The sequence below is a fragment of the Pollachius pollachius genome, assembly GCF_949987615.1.
Source record: "Pollachius pollachius genome assembly, chromosome: 10".
NCBI classification, from domain to species: Eukaryota; Metazoa; Chordata; class Actinopteri; order Gadiformes; family Gadidae; genus Pollachius; species Pollachius pollachius.
In genome coordinates, this window is record NC_136943.1 from 16,233,119 (window position 1) to 16,258,968 (window position 25,850).

Genomic DNA, 25,850 nt, shown 5'->3' on the forward strand with positions numbered 1-25,850 from the left:
TTAATTATTATCTGTCAGCAGCCAAACTCACTAAAAGCTTATCTTGATTGATCTATCCCAGCTATATAAGTTAAAGAGTACACCTCTTGCCCACTGCATCCGTCCGTTGATGGATCCCATTGACTGAATGGGACGGAGCCGCAATGCAATGTGGATCCGTGGATTGTGGATCCGTGGATCCGTCATCCAATCAGATAGCGTATGTTCGGGCTTGGCTGACGGATGCCTCTGCAAAGACTACTCCCCCACCCGTCAGCCACGCCTTCCGTCATCCCTTGACGGACGGTGCAGAGGGCAGACGGTGTTGGCCCTCTCCAATAGCCTGTAGGTGGTTCACATCAACGGCGGAGCCAATAGCTTGAAATATTCAGCCATGGTTGTCTGGAAACCAATGGGTGACGTCACAGATGCTATGTCCATATCTTTTACAGTCGACGGGACTGCTCTAGATATAACCTTACTTCCATGCTTTTACAATCAAGGAAGTACTTCTATTGTAGTGAGTAGAAGATTGATAAGAGATAACATTCACTTTGTAACTCTAGTGTGTGTGTGTGTCGCAAGATATTTCAAGAATGTGAATTCAAAATATATATTTTTTTATAGGTTTTCCAGAAATTAAATTTAGAACAGACAAAACGATTAAAAATACTATTTAAATTATTTATATAATGAAGTGCAAACTCACTCGTTATTTCTGCGTCCAACTGTTTTTTATTGCTTGAAAAAAAACAGGGAGGAACGCAGACGTTCAACCGTGCCAAGCTGCTCAATGTGGGTTACATGGAGGCGCTGAAGGACTACGACTATGGCTGCTTTGTCTTCAGCGACGTCGACATCATCCCCATGGACGACCGCAACACCTACAAGTGCTTCGACCAGCCACGCCACCTCTCAGTCTCCATGGACAAGTTTGGCTTCAAGTAGGAAATTCTCAGTCTCCTCTTCCTCGTTCGTCCCTATTAGAACCCTCTGGTCTAGGGGATAGACGGGGTAGGTAGACGGGCCTAGTCTAGGGGATAGACGGGGTAGGAAGACGGGCCTAGTCTACTCTAGGCAATGGACAGGGATGAAGCGCACTCAAAATAATGTTGACACTGGGTTTCACGAGTAAAGACGTTGTGTTGATTATTACGTGATTATTACGATTATTAAGTGTTAATTATTACGGCAATCGTAGATCAAGCGGAAACGGGTAAGGAAAGCTATGAAGGAAGGCTGGGCCAAAAATAATAAACGTAACAGACTTAAACCCTTAAAAAGAAATCTCTTGCAGCTCAACCGAAGTACAATAAGTAAGCCTAGCTCCATAGCACAACAAAAACAGGAACAAATGGGGCACCAAATTAAAGGCCCTTAACCCCTACCAGCTTCCTACAGAAACAACCAAAGCTTAAGTAAATCTTAACCAACACACAAGGCCAAATATGGCAACAGTTGGAAGAGGCTGATGAAACAAAATAAGTGACCAATTGCCACAGTGACAACTAACCACAGACAGTTAACGGAGTAAGCTAATACGCAGGCACATAAGAGTGCATGTAAGTGTGTGGAAGCATCAGGGCGCCGAGATGGAACAACTAATGAAAATGCTGGACTCCAGAACAGCCATATTTGTAGTCCCGAAAATAAGAACAAATACATAAACACATACAAATACATAGGAACATAACACCCCTACCCATAAAAGTAAACGTTTAAAGGTCCCATGGCATGACAATCTCACTTTATGAGGTTTTCTAACATAAATATGAGTTCTCCTAGCCTGCCCGTGGTCCCCCAGTGGCTAAAACTTGTGTTCGGTGTAAAACGAGCACTAGGTGTTCTGCTCGCCTTTGAAAAAACGGAGGCTCATACGTGCTGATTTGGAATGTGGTCCTGTAATGTAGCGGCGGCCCGTTACTGCAGGCAATGGATAAAAACAGGACTGACACCGGGATTTACAAGTACCCTTTTATTTAACACACACAGAACATTCAAACACATTCATGACGCCACCTGCAACACACAAAAAAACATACGTTATGAGGAAGCCGGTCAGGGGACACGGTACAAACAAGGGCAACGTAAAAACACTCACGTTACGGTTGCGCTGGCTTCCGGGTGCCGGGGCTGCGGGAGGACCCGACGTGAAGTCCGGAAGAACATTTGTGCGGTGTGGGGGTGACGTCAGACGGGCGAGGCCAAGTGTGTGAGAGGAGAGGGGTGTGTTGGTGTACTTGGGGAATATTTAAGGTGTCAGGGAAGTAGAGGGTAAGGATGGGTTTTAGACTAATAGGTCTGGAGTAAGGTGGGTAACTAGGGGTGGGGGTAGGTAAATCGGAAATGTGTAGGGGAGGGTTAATTGAATTAGGAGGGGTATGGGTCAGGCCAGGTAGGATATATTCAGGTCCAAATCATGTAGGTGGGGCAGAAGGGTCTGAGGTGAGCGGTTGACAACACCTGGCTCTTAGATCAGCGAAGGGCTTTATTAGTGCCGAGGGGAGGACTGTTGTTTTTCGATTATTGAAAGTTATTTGGAATTATTGATTGGGGTTTTTTTGGTGTTTATTCATTATTCATTTTTTTTTGCCTCCTGATGGACATTTTTGTACCGGAATAAATTCAGGTCAACGGCCTTACTACTACCGCAAGGCTCATCCTGGTAACAGGTCCCATATGTCGTCATAAAGGATCTAAGCTCCTCCCCTCTCTCTGCCTTGCCCACCCAGAGAATTTGGCCCGCCAATGAGACACGACCGTGCGAGCGCCACATTTGTGTGTGTGTGTGTGTGTGTGTGTGTGATTACACACACTGTAACGCAAGTGTTTGCTGTTGGTGTTATGGTGCATAACACATCGGTTCTTTGAGGTCTCTGGTATTTCCACAACGAGACTGTAGTTGGGTTTATCTCAGCCATGGTTGAGAAGGAATTGGGGGAAAGGAACTTTGGCTTTGACTCCCTGAAGTACATGAACTGCGGCATGCTGCCTGCCGCCGGTTGCCGCGAGGCACCACCGCGGCGAAGCACCACCGCCCAGCAGCCGGCAGCGGGCAGCCGGCAGCAGGCAGCGCGCAGTTCAGTCTACTTCAGATTGATGTGAAAGTGGAAGAATCAGAGACGTCGGAGAACTCGACGAAGTCGTTTGTGATTCATAATATCGTCTGGAGGCGCACACAGCTTTTGGCCGTGATAATATGTATTATATGATATAGATATCTATGTATTATATGATATTATATGATATTATTTAGAAATAGAGCTCCAGGACTGTCACGCAGGTGTTGTACAGTTATTTGGATAACCGTTCTGCTGTTGGTGTCATGGCGCATAACACGTCACACTCTTGTCTCTGGTTTTTCCACGAGACTCGTAGTGGGGGTTATCTCAGCCATGGTTGAGAATGAATTGGGGGAAAGGAACTTTGGCTTTGACTTTATATGATATAGATATCTATGTATAATATGATATTATTTAGATATAGAGCTCCAGGACTCCCGTGTGTTCTAGAATATTTACAGAACACGGCTAAAGGCTGTGTGCGCCTCGCCATTGCGATACATCCACCGAAACAGAGCGCATGGTACCGTGGCTGCAAGCTGCTCAGGGCCTCACCCCCACCCTCCTCCTTGACCCGCCTCTCTCCGCCTCATTTGCATTAAAGCTACAGACACCGAAATAGCGCATTTGGGGAAAGCTCAATGTGCGACTGGCTCGTAGTGGCTGTAATTCTGCACCACGGCTGAATTTCGGGAACATCTTCAAATACTGTGTTTGGGGCCTACTAATATCTATATTAAAGCATCCATAAAGTAGCATGCCATGGGGCCTTTAATGTTTTTGTCTGGGTTCATGTTTCCTGACAAGCTAGTTTGTTCATTGTTTGTTTGAGTTAATTGGATAATTGTTAATTGGTGTGCATGTTTTAATGTGTTGGTGTGATCCCTACGGATTTTCTTTTAAACTCAGTAGGTAGGTTTAAAGCTCAATAGCGGGCCCCTTGGTGGCCTCTTCCTGCTGCGAGCAAGGAAATAAGAATTTAAGGGAGAGTAAAATAAATAGTCAAAAATTATATTCCAAATAATTTGGTTAATCGTTTGAACTTGATCTTTTACATCTTGATAATTTTGTTCAGAGTAGCCTCTGCTTCTTTCTACAATTTATGCGCTCACTATCGGCTCTGCATTTACGCTGACGATTCTCTGGTTTGTGCTACCAGGCTTTTTGTTTGCAGTCCTGAGTAAAAACCTCTCGGTGTGCGTGTTGTGTCCCAAACGGCTAGTGAGCTTTTGAGTGACAGCTCAGTGTCCACGACGTTGTTCAGTGCAGCAAGCCAGAGGTTCAGATTTGGCGGATATGGACCACCTAAATAGCAGCACTAGGCTTTTTACTACCCACTAGCTAACTTAACTGGATTGCTCAGATTAGGTGCAAGCATTGCTCATAGATGTTATATGTTCTATTAAGGGTGTCTGTCCAAACCACCTCGCTTGCTTTCTGTCCTTAACAGCATCAAGGGCACTAAGCTTATATCAGAATTCCAGGTAGAGGGACGGTCATTAACCAATACACTGTTGGGCCGTGAAATAAAGTAAAGCAGATAACAAGAGTTAATATTTGTCTTCAACGCCAAGAATACCAAGCCTATTTCCCGAGAAGGTAACTAATAAATATATAAAATAAAATACAATACAATACAGTGTTCAGAGTGGTCATGCTCTCCGCCTAGGTTGTAAAAGCAAAGCCAGACAAGTCACACAAATAAATTCTTCCAAGTGTCGATGCCATCTTGTTTTTAAGACTCGATAAGTAGATTGGCGAACACAGAGCTTGTGTGTTGTTGACGGATGTCACAATCTCTGTGTTCGTCAATCTACCTATCGAGTCTTAAAAACAAGATGGCTGGCTATGGCTACTGATGGTATTGTGTGTACAAAAATGTCCTTTTTAATAAACAAGCTGTACACTTACAAAGTTAACAATGCCTTGTTTTATATGTTATGACCTATATTATACTACCAAAGAAGTGTCGGGCTACTTCTAGCCTTTTAAGTGGTTTAAAATAGCGATTTTACAATAACACATGCACCTATCGTTCCAAGTTTATAGCGTTTTATAGAATCGGCTAAAAACAGGCAACTGAAGAATGCGTCTATATGAGCTTTTTTGCTCCAAAACGAACTTTCCAACTCGTTATCATACCAAACATATCCCAAATCCATTTTACACCGGATTCGTCCTTTAAGCTAGTGGGCGGAAGCTCTACTGCTTCGATTTTTCTCTGTTCCCCACTTAAACTATCTCAATGTACCCCTCTCTCGCCCGGTTGCCGTAGGTTACCATACTGGCAATACTTCGGGGGCGTGTCAGCCATGAGCAACGAGCAGTTCAAGAAGATCAATGGCTTACCCAACAGCTACTGGGGCTGGGGAGGCGAAGACGATGACATCTACAACAGGTAATATCAGTACTAATACTAAGTACTACTACTTATTAGGGATGTGAATAACTACAATTTTTCATGGTCGAATAATCGGTGGGTGGTATGAACGAATAATCGATTATTCGATGCGTGCCGACATTCACAAAGGCAGCCATGGATCATCGGCAAGAAATCACTTAGTATCTTAAACGCAAAAAAATAACTACCTGCTAAGTAGTTCCAGTCAAATTGTCTGTTCAGCCTTCAAAACGAGAGCTGGTAAATTGTGAAAAATGAAATAAACTTTAATCAGACAACGCAGTTATATGCTATTGACCCTAGAGTATCTGTGGTATTATGGTTGGGACGAATTTTGAATTATAAATATGTACAATGCATAATGTTAAATCTCTGGCGCATAGCTGAGCGGACTAGAATACCTCCCGGTGCCAAGTCGTAGCTAAGGTCCGTCCTATATACTGGAGGAGTGAACAACGTTTCCATTGCATAAGAACCTTACGAGAGGGGATTGTTCCAGGTAATAGTCAAACCCTCAGGCGTTACCAGGGAAACAAAGTTATGGTTTGTGAAAAACGTTATATTTGGATTGTAAAATGCATGAAAATATAAATGAATGGTCTTCATTTATTTTCTATGGCAAGTGACCATGGTATAAGCGGCATAATGCCCTTGGACACCTGTCCAACATTAGTTCCGTCTGTTAATTCTTGTTTATTTGAAAGGGAAAAAGTGTTAGCGGTCCAAATGTTAAAAATTGACCCTCGGGAACAAATAATCTTTCTACCCACATCTTTTTCGATCAGCAAGTCTTTCTGTCTCTGTGTGTGTCCTGGAGTCTCTCTCTCATGGTCTTTGATAACCACTGCTGTAAAACTGTTTGTTGTGCACCCAATCAAAGACCTGTAGCCAAATCAATGACTGACACTTTCTGTGCATGGGGCTATATAGCATGCCTGACTATTCTGCTATGAATGGTGTTTTATACATTTTACATACTAAGATCATTAGGTCATAACCAAGCGTTCCATATTAAAAGAACAGCCATTCACCTCTTCTATTTCAAGTTGTTGAATACATATATTCTTTATTGATAAAAAATATCTATTTTATTAATCTTTTGAATTTATTAATCACAAAGCTGGATTTATTTTATTTATCTCATCAGTCGTTGGGGATTTTGTGTAACTGATAAATGGCTTTACCGTTTACACAAGGTCATGCTTGTTTGCAGGCTTATTGGCCTAACCTGGGTCCGTGTTGCCGTTCTGTTGGCCCCGGTCCAGAAGAGACAAGGTGTTATTGTCTGATACTGTGGCGTTGACGGAAGTTCTCCGCAATACAAGCTCTGATTAGCGCACTGAATTATTACCAAGTCTCACCCTGAGCTGTGCTTGCAAGTTAACTTTGCCCAAAGTAGTCACACTAAGGCAAACGATACACCATACACTGTGTCACCTATACATTTACTTTGTCTAAAGTGTTGTGTTCCAATATGCAAATCCTCACCAGGATGTGCAGGGATTGGTCAGGGATTTCTATTGGTCTGTGGGTATCAAGTCCACGATATTCTGACAGTGCTGAAGTATCTAAATGAAGCAATTCAAAAAGATTAAACTAGGATTTGGTTTACTATATGTGTACACACGTTGCAATTATTTCAGAACCTTGCTTATTATTAACCTCATACATAAAGACGGTAGGCTACTAAAAATAACCTGTGCAACGTGGAACTTTCAATACACTCAACCATTTGTATCAACTGCATTAGAATTCTACGACATGGGGGCCAGGCAAAAAGTGTGAGCCAACCTATTGTAATTGTTAGTATTATTAGGGGTCCGAGCAGCGAAGCTGCTTGGTCCCCTATTGTTTCTGTAACATTTTTTTTTTTCCTCAAATTCTGTAAAAGTCATACTGCAGCCTATACCGTAAGTCGAAAACTCTTGAAATTTTCAGGTATGGTTACCAATAACCCCCACTACCCATAAACCCAAATTGTGGTACTGCACCCAAAGGGGGCGCTATTGTAAAAAATCATGAATTAGGCTTATTTCTTCTCACCAGATTGACCTGGACTCAAAATTCTTTCATCATATTAATCTCTAAAATCAGATGCATTTTTCACCCTGGTCTTCTCCTCTAAAAATGTTTACTTTTCCCACAATTTCATAGAAAAGCCAAACGTCCACAATCTTAACCCATTTTGCCTATATGACCATTTTGTTATTGTATAACTACCATACGGCTATCATTAGGTGAATACCATTAACGGTGCAAATTTTCAGATCTTTACTCTTTTAAGAAAGCCCTTAATTCTCTTGTGAAATGTGTGCTTGGAGTTTTCTTGAGGTTGTGTGCTTATCAATCGAAATTTTCACCATGTGAATGAGGCTTCATGAAGTTCAGGAATGTCAGTGGCTCAACGGGATAATGCCGTGTACTGGTGATCCTTTTGAGATTGAGGTTGAGAGTTTGAATCCTGATTAGAGCATTATGAACAGCACCTGAAATTCATCAGGCAATCAACATTCCGGCTCATTAGTTTCCAAGAATCGGACTGCCAAGACACAGTATGGCATTAAGGGGAACTTCTTCGTTAACCATTTTTCCTTCATAATTAACTCTGTCATATTAATATTTCTTCTGTTACTGTTCTTGACTACAAAAGTTTCATTTCCCCAGAGTTTCAAAGATGTTTCAGGTATATGCTTTGAAGAAAGCCCTTAATTCACTTGAGAAATGTGTGCTACATGGCCTAAACTGCTCACACCGAAGTTATGAAACTTTCTACAGCTGTAGAGGCTGACTCAAGATTAACATATAAATATTACACTAACTGTATAATCATAATCATTGACTGTAAGTCATGACTTCGCCCAAACATGCAAATCCTCATTGTGAACAAATCTACCTCAAGAACCTATAACTTCTTTTGGATAGATTTACGGCCATCCTGAATTTATTTAAAATTCTAGAACACTAAATTCTTAGACAAAATTTATTTTCCAAATATCATCTACAGACAGATGTCTTCATTCACTGGGCACAATGACCCTAACTGCTCCCAACGAGCTCGCTGTCGCCGTGTCTGATTGACATCGCTATCAGTCTGAATGTCTGTATGAATGGCTCTTATTCATAAATCTCAAATGATTATTGCTTGGCTGTGGCTGTCAGTTATGTTATTTTTTTGTAAGGTGTGGCGAGGAAGTGGTTCCAAGAGACGGTTGGTGGTAGATTCCAAAGGAGGTTTACATTCCTATTATTTTTGATACAGTAACTACTTCAGGATTCTGATTCTGATAGACGGGTTAGTCTCTTTTAGCAAGCAGATAATTGACCTGCTCTAGCCATAGCCCATTAAGGTATGTTTACGACTGTTCTCTCCCTTGTAGGCAAACATACAAAACTTTGAACTCCACAACCCAATGTGTTACAACTATCGCTAATCAAAATATCAGTGCAAATCTATACCATTGGAATATGCTGATTATCCTGATCAAATTTGGATACTTTTCCCACAAAACTCATAACCCTAACTGCACCGAGGGCTGTCGCCCTGTGTGGTTGACAGTGCTGTCAGTGTCTGAATGTGTATGAATGGATGTAAGTCGCTTAAGACAAAAGCGTAATATAAATGCTCCCATGATATTGCTTTGCTGTGACTGTCAGTTATGTTCTTTGTAAGGTGTGAGGAGGAAAGTACCTGTACATTCCACCTATGATTGCTTTTGCCACGTTTATTTCTTCAGGATCCCTGATGGACAGGTTGGTAGCAGAAAACCATTCTGCTCCAGCTATTGCCAATTTAGCCCACAATAATATGTTGAAAACATGAAAGCAAGGCTGCAACACAGTTCAAGGAATCTACAGAACAAAGAACTCAGTCAAGTGGCTTGGCCTGAGTATCAGATTTCATGGCTACGATGGCAATGCAAATGACAACGATCTTAATAGCTCTCAGTCAGAGAGAGGAAGGGAGGTATCTTTTAGATACAGGGAGAATCTATACAATTCCTTTTAATGTGAATAGTAATTATATAAATAAGGTTAATATAATTTGTATATTATTGTGTATATATATAATTATGATGGATATTTCCATGACAGTATCATTGATAGACACCACGGAAGACATAATACACAAATATACACACTACTGACAGTCCCACTGATGTAGATAATATGAAATAGGAATTATATAAATCAATAAGTCTATCAATGCTATTCATCGTATTCAGGGGACCGGAGTTAAACACCAACTTGACTAAGGCTGAACTACAGTGTGTCGCGACTGTAGTAATAAACACTAACAATTGAAAGTCGAGTAACCATATACATTGCAAAGACGTCTATTGACTAACTAAGCCCCAAAGTTTGGAACATAAAATGAACCAAGGTTACATATAGTATAAACACGAAGAAAATGTTACTAATCGTCACATTATAAATGCTGCAGACATCCACGATCACGCCTGCAAACAAACTTACAATTGTGATTAATGGATGATTGTAGTATTGCCCATGAAAGTGAACAGACATAGAATGTTTATCAGTAACAACATTAACTGGGACCTTACCAAGCTCCACAGTGCCACCACTCCACACAATGTTTGTTGCAAACCGGTGCGTTTGCCAGCAGCGTGACCAATTAAATCCTAAATTAAATGGATATATGGCTAAGGCTCCTAATCACACACCAACACTAAGATATCTCCTAAAGGTGGTTTATTGCAATCAAACATGATCTGATGGCAATCACAGGTAAGGTGTCATTTGTCTTGGTATTGTGCTTATTCTTTCTCTAATCTAGTTAATTGAGATTAGCTCACAGAATGATATGGCTTACATTGTTGGAGTCTCAGCTTTCATATAACATATCATGTGTGTATATAGCATGACATGAAAAATATTGTTTTTAAGTACATTTGTAGCATTTAGCCTCTACAGACAAACAGCCGTGTACGAGAACCTGGCCTCAAACCACCGACCCGTTCTCAAAAATGATAACTCACACATCCACAAGTTTGACACTATTCAGGGTCAGTAGACATAGACGAACACGTAGATGTCAACATGTGTCTATCAGTTCAAGTATGTGAGTCGGTGACAGATGGTTATTTTATTGCTGCCCTCATCATCATAATCACCAAAAGGGCCAAAGTTTAAAGACTTAAGACACGTGTAGGTGCTTTTCATCTTGCTTGCAAACATTAAAGTGTGGGGGTCTGTCTTTGTCTCCAGGTTATCCATGAAGGGTATGACCATCTCTCGGGCCAGTGGCACGGTGGGGAAATGCAGAATGATTCGACACAACCGGGACAAGAAGAACGAGCCCAACCCTCAGAGGTGAGACGCTTCCTTCCTGTTCTCCAGGATTCCACTTCCTTTCTGCTATTTTCCACTTCCTTTCATCGGTTTTCGAAAACAGACGAAAAAAGGATTCTCTGTACTCTATAATTAATCCAGAACCTGTGTAACCCTAAGGCATTAGGTGGGTGGGGATGTTTTATCAAGACCGTACTACCATGCATGGCAGGCTTCTGGCCACACAGAAGAGCATTCGTTCAAACACAGCTGGGTCCTTCCTGATAGTCTCGCTTATTCTCTTATCATTGCTCACCAACAGTGTTGGGAGTAACAGAAGTAATGCATTACTTTTTGCTGTAACGCGGTAATGTAAGGCATTACAAAAAAAAGTGTAATATTTTACAAATCTCAGTAACATGCGTTACAATGCATTTTAAACCCGAAATTAACTTGCGTGTTGATTTTATACAAATTCAACAAAACCGAAAAACATCTGTGCAAATGTTTACTTCCTCTTACTGCTAGAGGAGAAGCCTGGCAGCAGCAGAGTCCAGTGGGGCTGGTTGTAGTCTTTTCGCTCGGTACTCCATATCAACAGTAGGGCTAGAACGGAGCGAAAAGACTACAACCGGCCTGCCTTTCCGTTTCCGGTCAAGTAGCAATGAGTCTTCCACCAAAGTCAATCGATTTACAAAATGCCGAATAGAACACGACAAAAACTATATTTCGCTATGATACTTGATTTGGAACTTGATTTTTGGAGTTGCACATTTCTGAAAACGAATGTTTAGGGTTGTTTTAAGGACAGTTTTGTGAATACCCATAGCCAGCAATTGTTAAGCAGGCATGGGCGATTCGAAATGAGCCAAATACCCGAGACAGGACCAATAGTCACAATTTCACAAATGTTGTTGTTTTTTACAATCAACTGTAGTAGGCTCTAGCTCTATTGATTTCAATATGAATACCTAAAGTAACAGTATTTCTATTACAAAATGTATTGCACCATGAGCCATAACTGCGACCATTATATTGTACTTTTGTTAGCCTTAAGCCTAGCTCAGTCATTATGCCATAGCACATCACCTCCTGCTGTGTAATGGGCTGCATTGAACACAAGAAGATCTATTGAGAACACCAAATCCATATTTCCTGTAATTTTGGTGAAAGTAATGTAAAAGTAGTGTAATTCCTTACAATTCAAAGACAGTAATATTGTAATGTAACTAATTACTTTGAAATGACAGTAACAAGTAATAAACTAGAATTGCAATCCCTGAAGGTATTGCGGTGTGAATGCTGATGCTGAAATGCCCCACTACACTGCTGAAGCTGAACGTTGAAGAATCATTACACTGAATCTAGGAAATCTGCTGAACATTTTGAATGTAGAATGTAGAATGAAGTCTGTAGAATGAAGTATGAATGGTTTTGAAGTCATACTGCTAACGTCTGCTGATGGTGAATTGCTCCGCTACACTGCTGAAGCTGAACGCTGAAGAATCATTACACTGAATCTAGGAAATCTGCTGAACATTTTGAAGGTAGAATGAAGTCTGTAGGATGAAGTATGAATGAGTTGAAGGGTTTTCAAGTCTCACAGCTAACGTCAGCGCTAACGCTAAAGTCACGCTAATGCTAACGTCAGCGCTAACGTCAACTCAAACATCAACATTAACTTAAGCACTAATTCTAACGTCAATGCTAACTTCAGCGTTAACACTAACTTCAGTGCTAACGCTAACGTCAATGCTCACTTCAGCGCCAACGTCAACGCAAACGTCAGCGCTGATGCTAACGTCAATGCTTACTTCACCGCTAATGCTAACTTCAGCGCTAATGCTAACTTCAGTGCTAACGCTAACGTCAACGCTAATGCTAACGTCAACGCTAATGCTAACGCTACCGTCAGCAATAACGCTAACGTCACCGTTAACGTCAACGCTAACGTCAGCGCTAACGTCCACTATTGTAGTCCACTATTGTAGTCCATTGTTGTAGTCCACTATTGTAGTCCATGAGGGAGAGAGGACTGTAACAAAGACTACACTACCCTCCCCCACGGTGACTTTAACCAGACTCCAGAGTGGTGTGTTGGTCACTGATTGCTCAACGAGCAACAGCTGAGGCAAACGGTTAGAGTCAGACCAACTGAAAACGAATCCGGAATGAAACTAAAACTGTGAATCTGTAAAAAGTATAAATGGTAGCGAAATTCTGTTTGAATATTATTGAAGATACAAATGTGTAGATCTGTTTACTTGTTTGAATGATGGTAAACGGTTGAAATTTGACCAAGTTGTGATGTCTTAAGTGTCGAAGAGGATGAAGGATGAATCAACGTTTTTTGAATTTTCAATGGGAGTGAATGGGGGAATTTTGGGTGAATAACCCAAAAATGATGTTGACGTTGAAGAATCATTAGACTGAATCGAGGAAGTCCGCTGAACATTTTGAATGTAGAATGAAGTCAGTAGAATGAAGTATGAATGAGTTGAATGGTTTTGAAGTCATCCTGCTAACGTCTGCTGACGCTGAAATGCTCCGCTACACTGCTGAAGCTGAACGTTGAAGAATCATTACACTGAATCTAGGAAATCTGCTGAACATTTGATGATAGAATGAAGTCTGTAGGATGAAGAATGAATGAGTTGAAGGGTTTTGAAGTCTCAGCGCTAACGTCAGTGCAGAAATTTCAAAGCGTCTGTGGTCATTTCACAGATTTCTGTGAGACCAGGGGCCTCATTACAAAAAAAATCCTAACTTCTCATCCTAACTTAAGTTAGGGACTTAGATAGAACGAGTTGCTTTTAACGTTAACAGAGACTGTTGAGGATCTTTGTTAATAACGGCAAGCTAGTAGCACTAGTACTACGGTCATGGCGGGTATTGGTACACATTGGTTCATACAGACCTACTAGCAGTGCTGCTACCATTTTTTTCTGTTTTTGACAGTTATTTTGAATTTAGGACAGGGTGTATGGCCACCTAACTTAGGGATCCTAACTTAAGAAATTCCTAACTTAGGATAGTTCTGTAATGGCTAAATTCCTATCTTAAGATAAGATAGGATTTCTTCCTAAGTTAAGTTAGGAAACCTCCTTCTGTAACATCAAAACCCCTAAATGCCTTCCTATCTCAAGGTAGGATAGGATTTCAGTGTTAGGAAGTTTCTGTAATGAGGCCCCAGGTTGCCTGTTACAGGGTACTTGATGCTTAATATCGTTATGGAACAGCATGTAGGGAAAAAGTTTGTTAAGGGGTAGTTAGTTAAGGAAAAGGCGAAGAAGCTTTTTCCGGACAGGGTAGGGTTATGGTTGGGCCGTACCATAACGTTATTACATAATAACTATATTAAAGGTTGTATCAGCGATGTTGGGCGACGTCACTACTGTTGGTATTTGAAGCGAGATCCCAAACAAACAGAGCCAGCTCGCCCCTCCCTTCCATGTTTCGTGCATCCGGTAAAAACTATCATGAACGAAGTGCAAAACCCCACAACACCCACCCCTCGTCGGTGACTGGTTTGAATACTATTTGTTTTCGTTTTGAGTGGTTGGTAGTACCATTTGTTTTTGTGTACGATCTCAGAGAAGCGTTTTTTTGACGGCGTGCTTATTTGGCAGGCAGCTAGCGGATCGTGAGGAAAGATCAGATGAATGTGATCATTTATGTTTCGGCCTAGAATTGCTGATACAACCTTTAACATGCAGTGACCGATTGTTGCATTTCTCCTGTGCGGCCATGTGGGATCACACTAACAAGGACACCGTCATTTTCAGTTATACCTAATATTAAGATCTTATTTTGTAAATGTTATCTCTATTAAAATCGACTTATTCTTTGGCGCACATCCAACCCTATGCCTTTATATGTCTCCAGGTTTAACCGACTGGCACATACCAGAGATACCATGGCCAAGGACGGCATCAACTCGCTCACGTACAGTGTGACTGACAAGGAGCAGAGGCCGTTGTACACCTACATCACAGTGGAAGTGGGGAAACCATGACCTCACCTCCACGGACCGCCGCAATACTCAAATGTGCCTTACATGACCTTCTATGGAAACCAGCCACCAAACTCTTTTTGTCGCGTTTTAATATTTTTTTAGGCGGGGGGGGGGGGGGGTTTGTCTCACAACCATTGGACATCGCTGAGGAATAAAGGAGTGAATCTTTTGAACACATGAACATGTGTTGTGGCGTTACTTTGTACCCAAGTGCCGGCTGGTCCCTGGGACATCTGCAGAATCTTGTTCGCAACACCATCGTGTGTGTGTGTGTGGTTCTCAGCCCAATAAATGTTTTGGGGTATAATCAGGGTGCGATTTGTGAAAAAACCAGAGGGGGGGATAATTTTGAGAAACATTTTAAAATGTTTCAAAATGAAGACGGACCCTGTGTATTTTGGTTGTTAATTATTACGATGTAATGGTGAAAATACTTGGGTGGGGGGGATAATTTTTATCCCCACCGAGGATAAAAAAAATTCAGCAGAGGGTAGGACGTGTAAACCAGAGGCGGGGATAATCCCCACCATCCCCACCGGCAAATCGCACCCTGGGTATAATATATTATCTTATTCTGTTTTTAGGAGGGGTGTGTGTGTGTGACAAAAGGTCAAAAATATATTTTGGAAATGAACTTCTGGGTTTCTTGGGGGAGGGGCTGGAACTTCCCCTCCTCTGTGTCCCTGGCTTTATCGAATTGGAGCCCTCTCCCAGCCTGCCCGGGAATGAGCCTGCCCTGGGGGCTCCTCAGTCCCACCAAATGTACTCTGCTGGCAGGGCTGTCACAGGCCCGGTCACTTATAATTTGAATCCACCCAGTCAGGAGTTCATTCAGTCATATCAGGTGTCTTTTAAACTGATAAGAGGTTTTGGATTACTTAAGGGTGTGAAGAAGGGGGGTTATTGTTAATGGGAAATATACTGTGGCTGTGTAAATGTTTAGATTGAAGGAATAACGTGTGTATGCATGCGTGCGAGTGTCTTGTGTGGATGCAATATGATGTTGGTTCATTTTAAATGACAAAATGTGCCTTCTTGATAGCGTGGGTCTTTTTACTCATCAATATGCTGTTTGGGGAAGGTTCTCTCTGGGTTTGATTTGGTTATCCGTGGAGAGAACACACTCACCTGAGCCTTTTAATAATGCCTTTTGAAGACCTAATCAAAGTGCTGAGAGATCTTGCAATAGAGTGTCTGCTAGAGTTTAGATTAATGCACATAGTGGCGTGGAAGCTTGAGTAAAAGTGACTATCTGTCATTCCTCTGCCATGAAACCTTCTGGCTGTGGGATCACTCCGAGGACTACATCCTTTGATTGATTCCACGGCTAACAGTAAATTATTGCCCATGCATTCATTTCTCCCCCGCTGGAGAACACTGGGCTCTGGCTGCCCGCAGCCATTACTCCTTACCTGGCAACATTTAGTGCTTGTTCCCAGGGACCGCTGCTCCAGAAGCTGGTAGACCAAACAGTGTGCGTGTGGGTTGTCTTGATGACGGTGCTCCAATAAACTGCAGGGAGCTTTCCCGATGACTATCAGGTGTGTGTGGATGTATGCGAGTAACTGGGGTGGTTGTCATGTTCAGAGTTGACCTCTGTTGCATTGATTTGATGTCAATCTGTGGACAACAGCCTTAGTTGGCTGGCTTATAGTCCGATAAATCACCGCCACGTCCCTATGAATTGATCAGGCATTTTGTTATTTTCTTTATTTTGATTTCACATGTAATGTTTTCTATGGAATTATCAGAATCTTTATGCATATCCATCTCTTTCAACATTTTTTATTTTCCTTTATTTTTTTGCCAAAGTTGGATTGTGGAATAAAGTGTAAGATTGTTGTAGTTTATCACATTTATGCATTGGGTCTCTTTCTGAATGGCTCTATTCTGTATTTGTTCATGCAGAATGAAAGTGGAAACTAATATGCTAGGATACACTTTAGCCTATTGTAGCCATGCATTGCCAAGCTAACATTAAACCTTGTGTTGAATAGGTGCGGTGTGTGATGTCTGATATCGGTAAGCCAGGTCACCCTTCTGATTGGCGCTCTAGTTTCTTTCTTGCGTATATAAATACTTTAGAATACAATAGCCTACCTCTGTGTATCCACCTCACAGCTGACAGATTGTTTTGGACCCAATGGCCCTGATGTCTTCCTCATCAGCACTACACGATAATGAATCACTGACTGATAACGTTTTATAGACAATGTATATTTTTCAATCGCTGCCTGCTCTTGGTTGTGTAAACCTTTCAATAATCAATTCTCTGCAAGCCCTAAAACCTTACAGAAAATACTTCAGCAGAAAACAATGTGGTAGATGGCTTCATTATACAGGAGCAAATAATGTAAACAAGATTTTTAAAGGTCCCATTGCATGCTACTTTATGGATGCTTCTATATAGGCGTTAGTGGGCCCCTAATACAGTATTTGAAGACGTCCAAGAAATGTAGCCTTGGTGCAGAATTACAGCCACTACTAGCCAGTCCCACAATGAGCTTTCCACAAACGTGCCGTTTTTTAAGAGGCGGGTCAAGGTGGAGGTTGAAGGTGTGGCCCTGAGCAGCTTGCGGCCATGGTACAGTGCGCTAGTGTTTACAGTGGATGTATCCCAAAGGCTCGGATTCATAATATCATCCGGAGGCGCACACAGCTTTTGGCCGTGTTCTGTAAATATTTTAGAACACTGGGTGCTCTGGCGCGAGTCCTGGAGCTCTATATCTAAATAATATAATATATAGATATATGATATAATATATATAATCATGGCCAGAAGTTGTGTGTGCCTCAGGAGGATATTATGAATCTCAAACGACAGTCGGGTTCTCCGACGTCTCTAGTTCTTCCACTCCCACGTCAATCTGAAGTACGGACTAAGCAGCGACATGGAGGAGAAAGGGATTGTTGCCGTTTGGGGACTCCTGGTACTTCCACAACGAGACTCGTAGTGGGGGTTATCTCGGCCATGGTTGAGAAGAAATTGGGGGAAAGGAACTTTGTCTTTGACTCCCTGTGGGGTATTCCACGAACGGAGGTTTAACAAACACAGAGTTAACGCTGACCTCTAGGTTAATTGACCCTGTGCCAACTAAACCAGAGCTGTCGGTTCCACCGCACGGGTTATGCATTAGTTCAATCAACAAGGGGTTGGTTAACACAGGGTTGTGCGCGTCCACGCCAAACCTATGAATACGTGATGTATGGATCATGGAAACCCTGATCGAAATAGCGAAACGGGCCGCTTATTTCAATGAAATGGACATTATCCCAAGAAAAGGGAACGCTAAAGCCTCTGCAACCCAGAGAACCAAAGCCTGGCAGCGGATCGCTGACCGCGTAAATGCGTTAGTTACATGTCAAAAGCATGATCCTTAATATTTGAGTCATGAATCTATTAATATCCCAGTTAAGCATTCTTAACGTTCCTACCACATAACCCTTTTCTTCTAAATAATATGTACTCCGATGGCTCCCAAGTCATCAGCGGATCAAGTATAAAAATGAAGTATAAAACATACAAACTGGTAAGCTTTTCCCACCATCGTATTGGTATATTTTGTCAGTCCAGCATTTAAATTGTCATACCATATTTGTCACTCCTGCATTTAAATAGGCCCTTTTTTTTAAGCCAATCGTGAAAAGGCCGACAGTCATCAGACTGGATCTGACCCTCAAATTGTCTTGACCCCGGTGGAGGAGCTGGCAATAGACATAAATTCAGGGCACCCTGGCACGGAGGGGGAACCTGGAGGTACCTTCTCAGAGAGTCAGGGGCCATGTGAGGGTACCCCACTGGTTGAATGTAGGCTTTTCTGTTTTTCTTGTATTTTAGATTTTGTTTGTCTTCGAAGTAACACATGCAAACCGTGTGCTTGCCACAGCGCAAATGTTCCAAATGTTTTTTTTTGGTAACTGGGTAGAAAACCTAAAAGTGACAATTCATCAACTTCACAGATCAAGATGGATTAGTGCTTGTAATGGAGCCGCCGGCTACGATCGAACATTCTCTAGTGGATGTAAGTCCGTTTGGACTATTTGATACTTTCTGTTGTAAGCGCCTCTCGGCATAGTACTCAGCCAATATTTCTCTTTGTATGATAGGAGGCCGATGAAAATCTTGGTCCGGACGTGGATGGGTCATCTGAAAGGACTGATATGTGCTCAGCATCTACAGCATTATAGATAAAACATTTGCCACAAACGGAGGGCTACGCAAATAGTCTGGAGTGAACTGAGGCCAGGTCCTCGATTGGTAGTGTTGGCTATGTAAGGCTGGAGAAGGCTATTTAAATATATTTAAGATTTGCGCGAGAATCTATATCTCTCCAGCAAAAATTCATCCGGATATGCCAAGATGTCGAGCCGGTGGATTGCACGAATAATTTGTGCTCCGATATCAACAGGCCTCTCATCAAAAGGGCGTGCCATTGTGAACACATGAAATCTGCGGTGAATGCGGGTTTGACCCAAAACCGGGCTATGTTCCAAACTTAACCTGCGCAAAACCTGCTCCGACCAGGTTTGATTCAGAGCATATGTTTCTATAGTAACTAACATACCGTGTTCATTTTGGAACCGAAAACCTAGGGTTACCGTAAACCCTGGGTTAATTTACCCGGTTATGTGATTGGTTATGTGATTTTGGAATACCCCACTCAAGTCCAGATTGAACGTCGACATGGAGGAGAAAGAGAATGTTGCCCTCAACAAATGGGAGCTTTACGCAAACCTTACCTTATGTTGCGTGTTATGCGCCATAACACCCACAGCAGAACGGTTATCCAAATAACAAAGAGTGTACAACAATTGATTTACAGTGTGTGTAATCACACACACACACATGTGGCGCTCACACCGTGGTCGTAGCTCATTGTCTCATTGGCGGGCCAAATTCTCTGGGCGGGCAAAGGAGAGAAAAGGGAGGTAATCTGGCCCCTTATGACGACATATGGGGCCAAATTCCAAATCGGCGCGTCAGAGCGGAGCAGGATACGTAATTTCTAGCCATTCAGAAACCATAGGCAGGCTGGGAGAACTCATATTAATGTTAGAAAACCTCATTAAGTGAAATTTTCGTGCCATGGGACCTTTTAAGATGATTACTTCATCTAATTTGCAGTTTCCAGCCCCTGATTCCGGCACACTTTAAAAAAACAAACAGAATATTTGATAATTATCCGCAGGGACGGCTGGTATCAATGGGCTAGTGGGGCTAAGCCCTCCCTATCTTTTAGAATAAACATGAGAACATTATTAAATTAATGAAAATATTATAATTACTACAACTTAGAATTGGTTGATTTTGGTGCAACGGAGAAGCAACAGCACCAAATAGTCACAAAAACGCAGGAGATACATATAGATATGTTGTGTGGGCTTAGAAAAATCAACCCAGACAGATCGTCTGGGCTGACTTTTCTAAGACCATGCTTAAGAAAATCAGCATCCAATCGGTGTCGTCCAATCGTGATTGACGGGTGTTATGACATACCCCCTTGATTTAGAGAACAGTTGGGCTAAAGGAATATAGCCCAGACCAACAGTGACAGTGACTCTCACTGGTGTCGGTCACTGTCGGAGGCGGGAGAAAAAAGTGAAAAAAAAAACCTGACCACAAAGGCGAGCGCTAATCTACCTAACGAAGTGGACTATCTAATGACTCATCCGTTTTCGTTGATGTCTTAAGAAGAAAAAAAAGAAAGAAAGAGACTGGGGGCACATCGGCCAAACAATGTTCAGATAAAACAAAAGGGCACGCGACAAACTCGTTCATTTTGCACCTCTTGGTTCGAAAGGAAAGACTAACGGCTAGCTTAGCTAGGAGCGCTCTGTTCCGTTTCCCTTGCGTGCTGTTCGGAGGAGAAACAGCTTGGACCCAACATGGGGTTGCGGATTTAAAACATGTGTCCTGTAAAATAAAGAAACATGAAGGCAGTGCAACTCACATTGGAAACTGTGAAGCTTTCAATGTTGGTCAAAGTAAATATTGCCTGTCAGCTGGATGACGGCCACCGCATCTCCCCGTACACAGAGACACAACGAGCAGGTGAAGAAAAACTAGACATTCGCTGTCACGGATTGTGGACTGCATTAGGTTCTGTGGGGCGCACGAGCTAGCTCTCAGGGGCTCTGAGGAACCGGCAACCTCACTCCAGCGGGCCGTGTTTTTGGACCTCGTTGACCAGTTCTCTTTTTTTTAAGACAGCCAGTTAGCAGATCACCTGTCAAACGCACATGTTGCCAAGTACACGCCTAAGACTAGCCCAAACGAGTTGCAACCCCTGTGTCATCGGCAGAGTCAAGAGAGGTTCTCCAGTACACTGAAGAGGATCGAAACATTTCTCCGAAGTGCCACGGGACGAGATGGGCTTAACGCCCTAGCGATGCTGTCTGTTGAGCGGGACCTCATCCAAAAATCACCGGACTTCAATGACATGGTGATTAACCTGGTTGCGACTCAGAAAGGCCGTCGATGTGAGCTTCTCTTCAAATAAGGTAGGCCCGAGCTGCCCTGATATTGATTGTAATTGGGACATGATGCTTGCTTCATAATGTTTCTGATAAAAAACAGTGCAGTTGGCAGTCGTTACAGTGCGAACACGTTTTGTTTGTTTGTGTGTGTTTGTGTGTATGTGAGAGAAACTTTTGCCATCAGAACATGTTTGTAGCCTACTTATCTAATTGTTTATAGAGCATTATTAATTGCTGTAACTTGGTGCTGTATCTCTGGACTGTACCTCGGATGTGATTTTGGAAAATCATATCGTTTCGCCGTATCGCCTGCTGTCTCCCTGCATCCTATTTGTTGTGATTCGAGGCCTGATATTGATTGAATTCGGGACATGATGCTTGGTTCATGTTTGTGATAAAAACAGTGCAGTTGGCAGTCGTTACAGTGCGAACACGTCTAATGTAGTCTCTCTCTCTGTCTCTCTGTTTCTCACTCTCTGTCCCCCACCCCCCCTACCTGTGAGGATGGACACTGGGTTACAGCGGCCCTCACAACCCCCCACCCCCCCTTCCTGTGAGGATGGACACTGGGTTACAGCGGCCCTCACAACCCCACACCACCCCACCCCTTTTCAAGTGTAGATTGTACATAGTTCTCTGCAAACCTATGGTGGCATCATGCCTTCAGTGTGTATATTGTATATAGCTCTCTGCAAACCTATGGTGGCATCATGCCTTCAGTGTGTCTTGAACAACCACGCATAAAATGTTATATATATATGTTACATATTATATTGATATTTTATCGTATTTGTCTAAATGCATACTTGACTGTAGATAGATTTATGAGTGAAGATACCAACACAATAGTTTGGCTGTAACTCACCCATTTTAGAATCACATTCTCTCTCGTGTATAATTCCCAATTATTATTGATGTATTTGCACTTTTAATCTTGCTGAATTCTACAAGGCAAATAAATTAAGTTAAAACTTAGTTCCCCGGCTCCATTCGTCTTTGTAATGAAATGTTCTCTTTTGTCTTTATTATTTTGTCAGAATGCAGCAGAATGCTTAGTTTGTCTGTGAAAATCACAAAAGAATCTTCAGGGGAAGGATGCCCCCAGTCCCCCTACAGGGGGTTTGGTTTACAAACTTTTAGCCCCCCCTAAACTAAAATTCACCAGGCGCCACTGATTATCCGTATTGGAAAGCTCTGATAATTGCTTTACCTAAACTGGAATTTTATGTATGTATCTGTTTTTATCGTGTTGTATTTTCCTTCAATGTTCCCTGTCTGTTTAGACATGCTCTATGTAATTATTTTTGTAACCATGTACTTGTACAGGTGCCTTCGCCAGGTTGTAGTACAAACTACCTTTTGAAATAATAGCATCGGACATTAAAACCAAAGCTTTCTGTATGAGGAACAGTTGAAAGTGCTATCCATTTGTATGGTACGCCCGCCCGTACGAGTCCCAGCTTTCTTGCGGCATTTCACGGATGCACGCCCCCTTTTGATCGTAGTATAGACCTTCCCACTCGTAGTTCTTAGAGTATACCAAGTTCAGTGAAGCTGCCCGTGAAGAGATTTATTTTCTTTGTATTTGTAACACGTTGTTCATTTAAATGTAGCTTTTATATACTCTTACACACTTGATAACAATGCTACTTTATTCCGGTGACCAATGTATGCATTGCACGGTCTTGCTGTGTGTGCAATACAATGTAAAGTTGTGTTGTTTGTTTAATCCATTTGTATGGTACGCCGGTAGGTGCTAGTCGTAAATTGTAAATCTCCCATCTTTCTTGCGGCATTTCACGGAGGAACGCCCCCTTTTAGTCGGTCCCTCTCGCTTTTCTGATAGTAGAGCGAGTTCAGTGAGGCCGACCGTGCGACTCGACAGCAAAATAGCTGCTCCCGTAAAGAGATTTATTTTCTTTGTATTTGTACCACGTTGGTCTTTTTAATATAGATTTTAAATGCTCTCAAACACTTGATTACATTGCTACTTCATTCCGGTCACCAATTTAGGCATTGCACGGTCTTGCTGTGCGTGCAATACAATGTAAGGTTGTGTTGTTTGTTGTCGAGCTGGTTTGCTAAAGAGGCTAATATAGCTAACTATAACAATGACTAGCCAATGAGAAACGGGAACGCTATAAGTGCTGCAAGACAGGAAATTACGTCTTGTTCTCTCTAGAGCAGGTCGTACGTATTGGTGTACCATACAAATGGATAGCACTTGCTTCAAATACAAGCAAACAGCGAGCTCTAGTCTAGACTCCCTTCCCTTATTGGTGCTATCCATTTGTACGCCCGCCCGTACATTCATTCACATTCACGACTTTAACCACTTGCTTGACCACACAATAGAAATTGTCTCAAATCAATATCAAACGTAATACAAATAAAATGTATTTAGTAATATATTATTTTAACTGTAAATAATACAACTGATTACACTGTTATACTATACTTAACAGCCTTCAATGAATTACAATTAATAAACATTAACCACGCAACCTATTTAGTTTGACCTTAAATAAAGGTCAAATAAATAATAAAATGAAAGACTAATCAATGCTAGAATTTGTTGGAATCAAACCCTGAGTCTAAAGAGGAAACCACAGGGTTGAAGTGCCCCTTGTAATTGTGCAAATATTTATACAATATCTACGTGTGGTTTCGCTCCAGTAAGCTTTCAAGGATGCAAATGTTTAATATGCAACGCTTACCGAAACCACGTAGGAAATGTATCTGGGATAGTTCAGAGGACATAGGATAGCGTTAGGCTCATATCGATTTCACTTCCTTGTCATTGTTTAATAGGTTGCCAAACTATTCCTAGGGGAGCTGTTCCGTTCTCTGTATTGCTCAACCATCTGCACAAGGCAAAAAAAATGGCAGAGCTGGTTTCTATAGTGCTACAGAGTCTCCAGGTAGTGTATTTCCCAAGCATGTAAAATTGACTGCTTTCCTAACATGTATCTCCCTTTGAATGTTCCTGGTCACCGTGCTGCCTGTGGTGCTATGTATTCGTTAATGAGGAACAAAAGCATAAAGTTTGGTCTGCTCCATGTTCGGAACGCTTAACTTAAGGGTTGAGATTTGGACCGTGGCTGTAAGCACCCATATGTTTACCTTTTCCTTCTTTGCTTTAGTTTATCCAACATATGGCCTTTCTCTTGTCTACATGATTTACGTGTTCAAACCCTATCAAATGGCAGATCGAGATGGGGTGGCAAAATCTAATTTAAATTTCAAATCAAATAGTTGATTTAAATAGTTTATACATTTTAATTGATTTTAATAGATTCTAATCAGAGGGAGAGAGGTTGAAAATGATGACCTTGTTAAATATAATAATATGAAAATCCACATGATAATTGTTTCACATCCTGAACCTTTGCCTTGCATAATACAACTGCAGAGAACCTACGAGACCAGAGATTCATCTGCAGATGTGGGCAACCTTCCTCAACACATCTGTTTGTGCTTTGGTATGCACGTCGTCTGGTACACAACACAACGGGGGAAGAGCCTTCGGTCAGGAAGAAAGAATAAAACTAACAAACAAGGAGGAGGAGCTGGAAGGAGGGAGCGGGGACTCCAGTGGTTGTACGTTCATGGCACAACGCTGGAGAGCGGGTTGAAAAACAGAGTGACACTTACAAAAACATTCAAAACTAGGACAATGCATTTGAGTCGGTAGATTAGCAGTGTTTAGCGGTTTGTTATATGTAGGGACGGACGGCATAATATGATTGGTCTATGTCAGGGGATATCATAGAAAGAAGTTCACTATTTCCTTTTCCGATTGTTTCCTTTAGTTTTTGGCTGAATTATTGCCAATAGTGCAGCCATAAACTACAAGCAAAGGTCTTAAAGGAAAACCAGGCAACTACACCTATGCCAACAGCTGTCCTGCAAATATTTAATGGAAAAATTCCACTTTATAGGCTCCACTTATGTTGCATCAGAACCTGTTACATTCCATAATTCTTGTGCATGTCTGGGTTTCCTTTTGGGTCACTGGCGTAACAGTTGTGTAACTTTTCCCTGTCCACGTCCCTGGGAGAACATAAACACATATTACTGGTATTGGCCGAACGTAGAATGGAAAACCTATTAACTATTCTGTTCTTACAACTAACAAACCCTACCATGCCTGTTTGGCAGCAGTAGGAATTAGCAACGTTGTACGAACAGCTTTTCTCTTTTGGGATTATACGAGGGGGTTGGTGGTATTTGTTTATCGTGAGTGGCCAAGTATGCAGCTCTCTCTTTCACTCAGCTCTTGATGCGTACGGATTAAGTTTTTCAAACCTGTCTTGTCAACTGTACAAATAGTCGGATCCAAAAGTGTATTACGGTAGTTGACTTGCTCGATCGTGAGCACACTGACCCAAGTTACTCATATAGGTAAATTATATTGCATCTCTTATCTCCCCAACTGTCTCTTTACACAAAACCAATCTTATCTTTCTAATAAACACACACACACACACACACACATACACACACACACACACACACACACACACACACACACACACACACACACACACACACACACACACACACACACACACACACACACACACACACACACACACACACAAGAGACTCATTTCCAGGAAAGCTC

At 41.9% G+C, this 25,850-nt stretch overlaps 1 protein-coding gene across 1 annotated transcript in view; it reads left to right on the forward strand.

Moving 5' to 3' along the window:
• b4galt1l (DP-Gal:betaGlcNAc beta 1,4- galactosyltransferase, polypeptide 1, like) overlaps positions 1–16,601 on the forward strand; it is a 32,552-nt gene extending 15,951 nt beyond the window's left edge. The window contains exons 3-6 of the mRNA XM_079745442.1: positions 736–923; positions 5,317–5,439; positions 10,669–10,773; positions 14,617–16,601. Coding sequence (XP_079601568.1) covers positions 736–923; positions 5,317–5,439; positions 10,669–10,773; positions 14,617–14,746 — 546 coding nt within the window. The 3' untranslated portion in view covers positions 14,747–16,601. The remainder of the gene's footprint in view (positions 1–735; positions 924–5,316; positions 5,440–10,668; positions 10,774–14,616) is intronic.
• Positions 16,602–25,850: the final 9,249 nt, after the last annotated feature.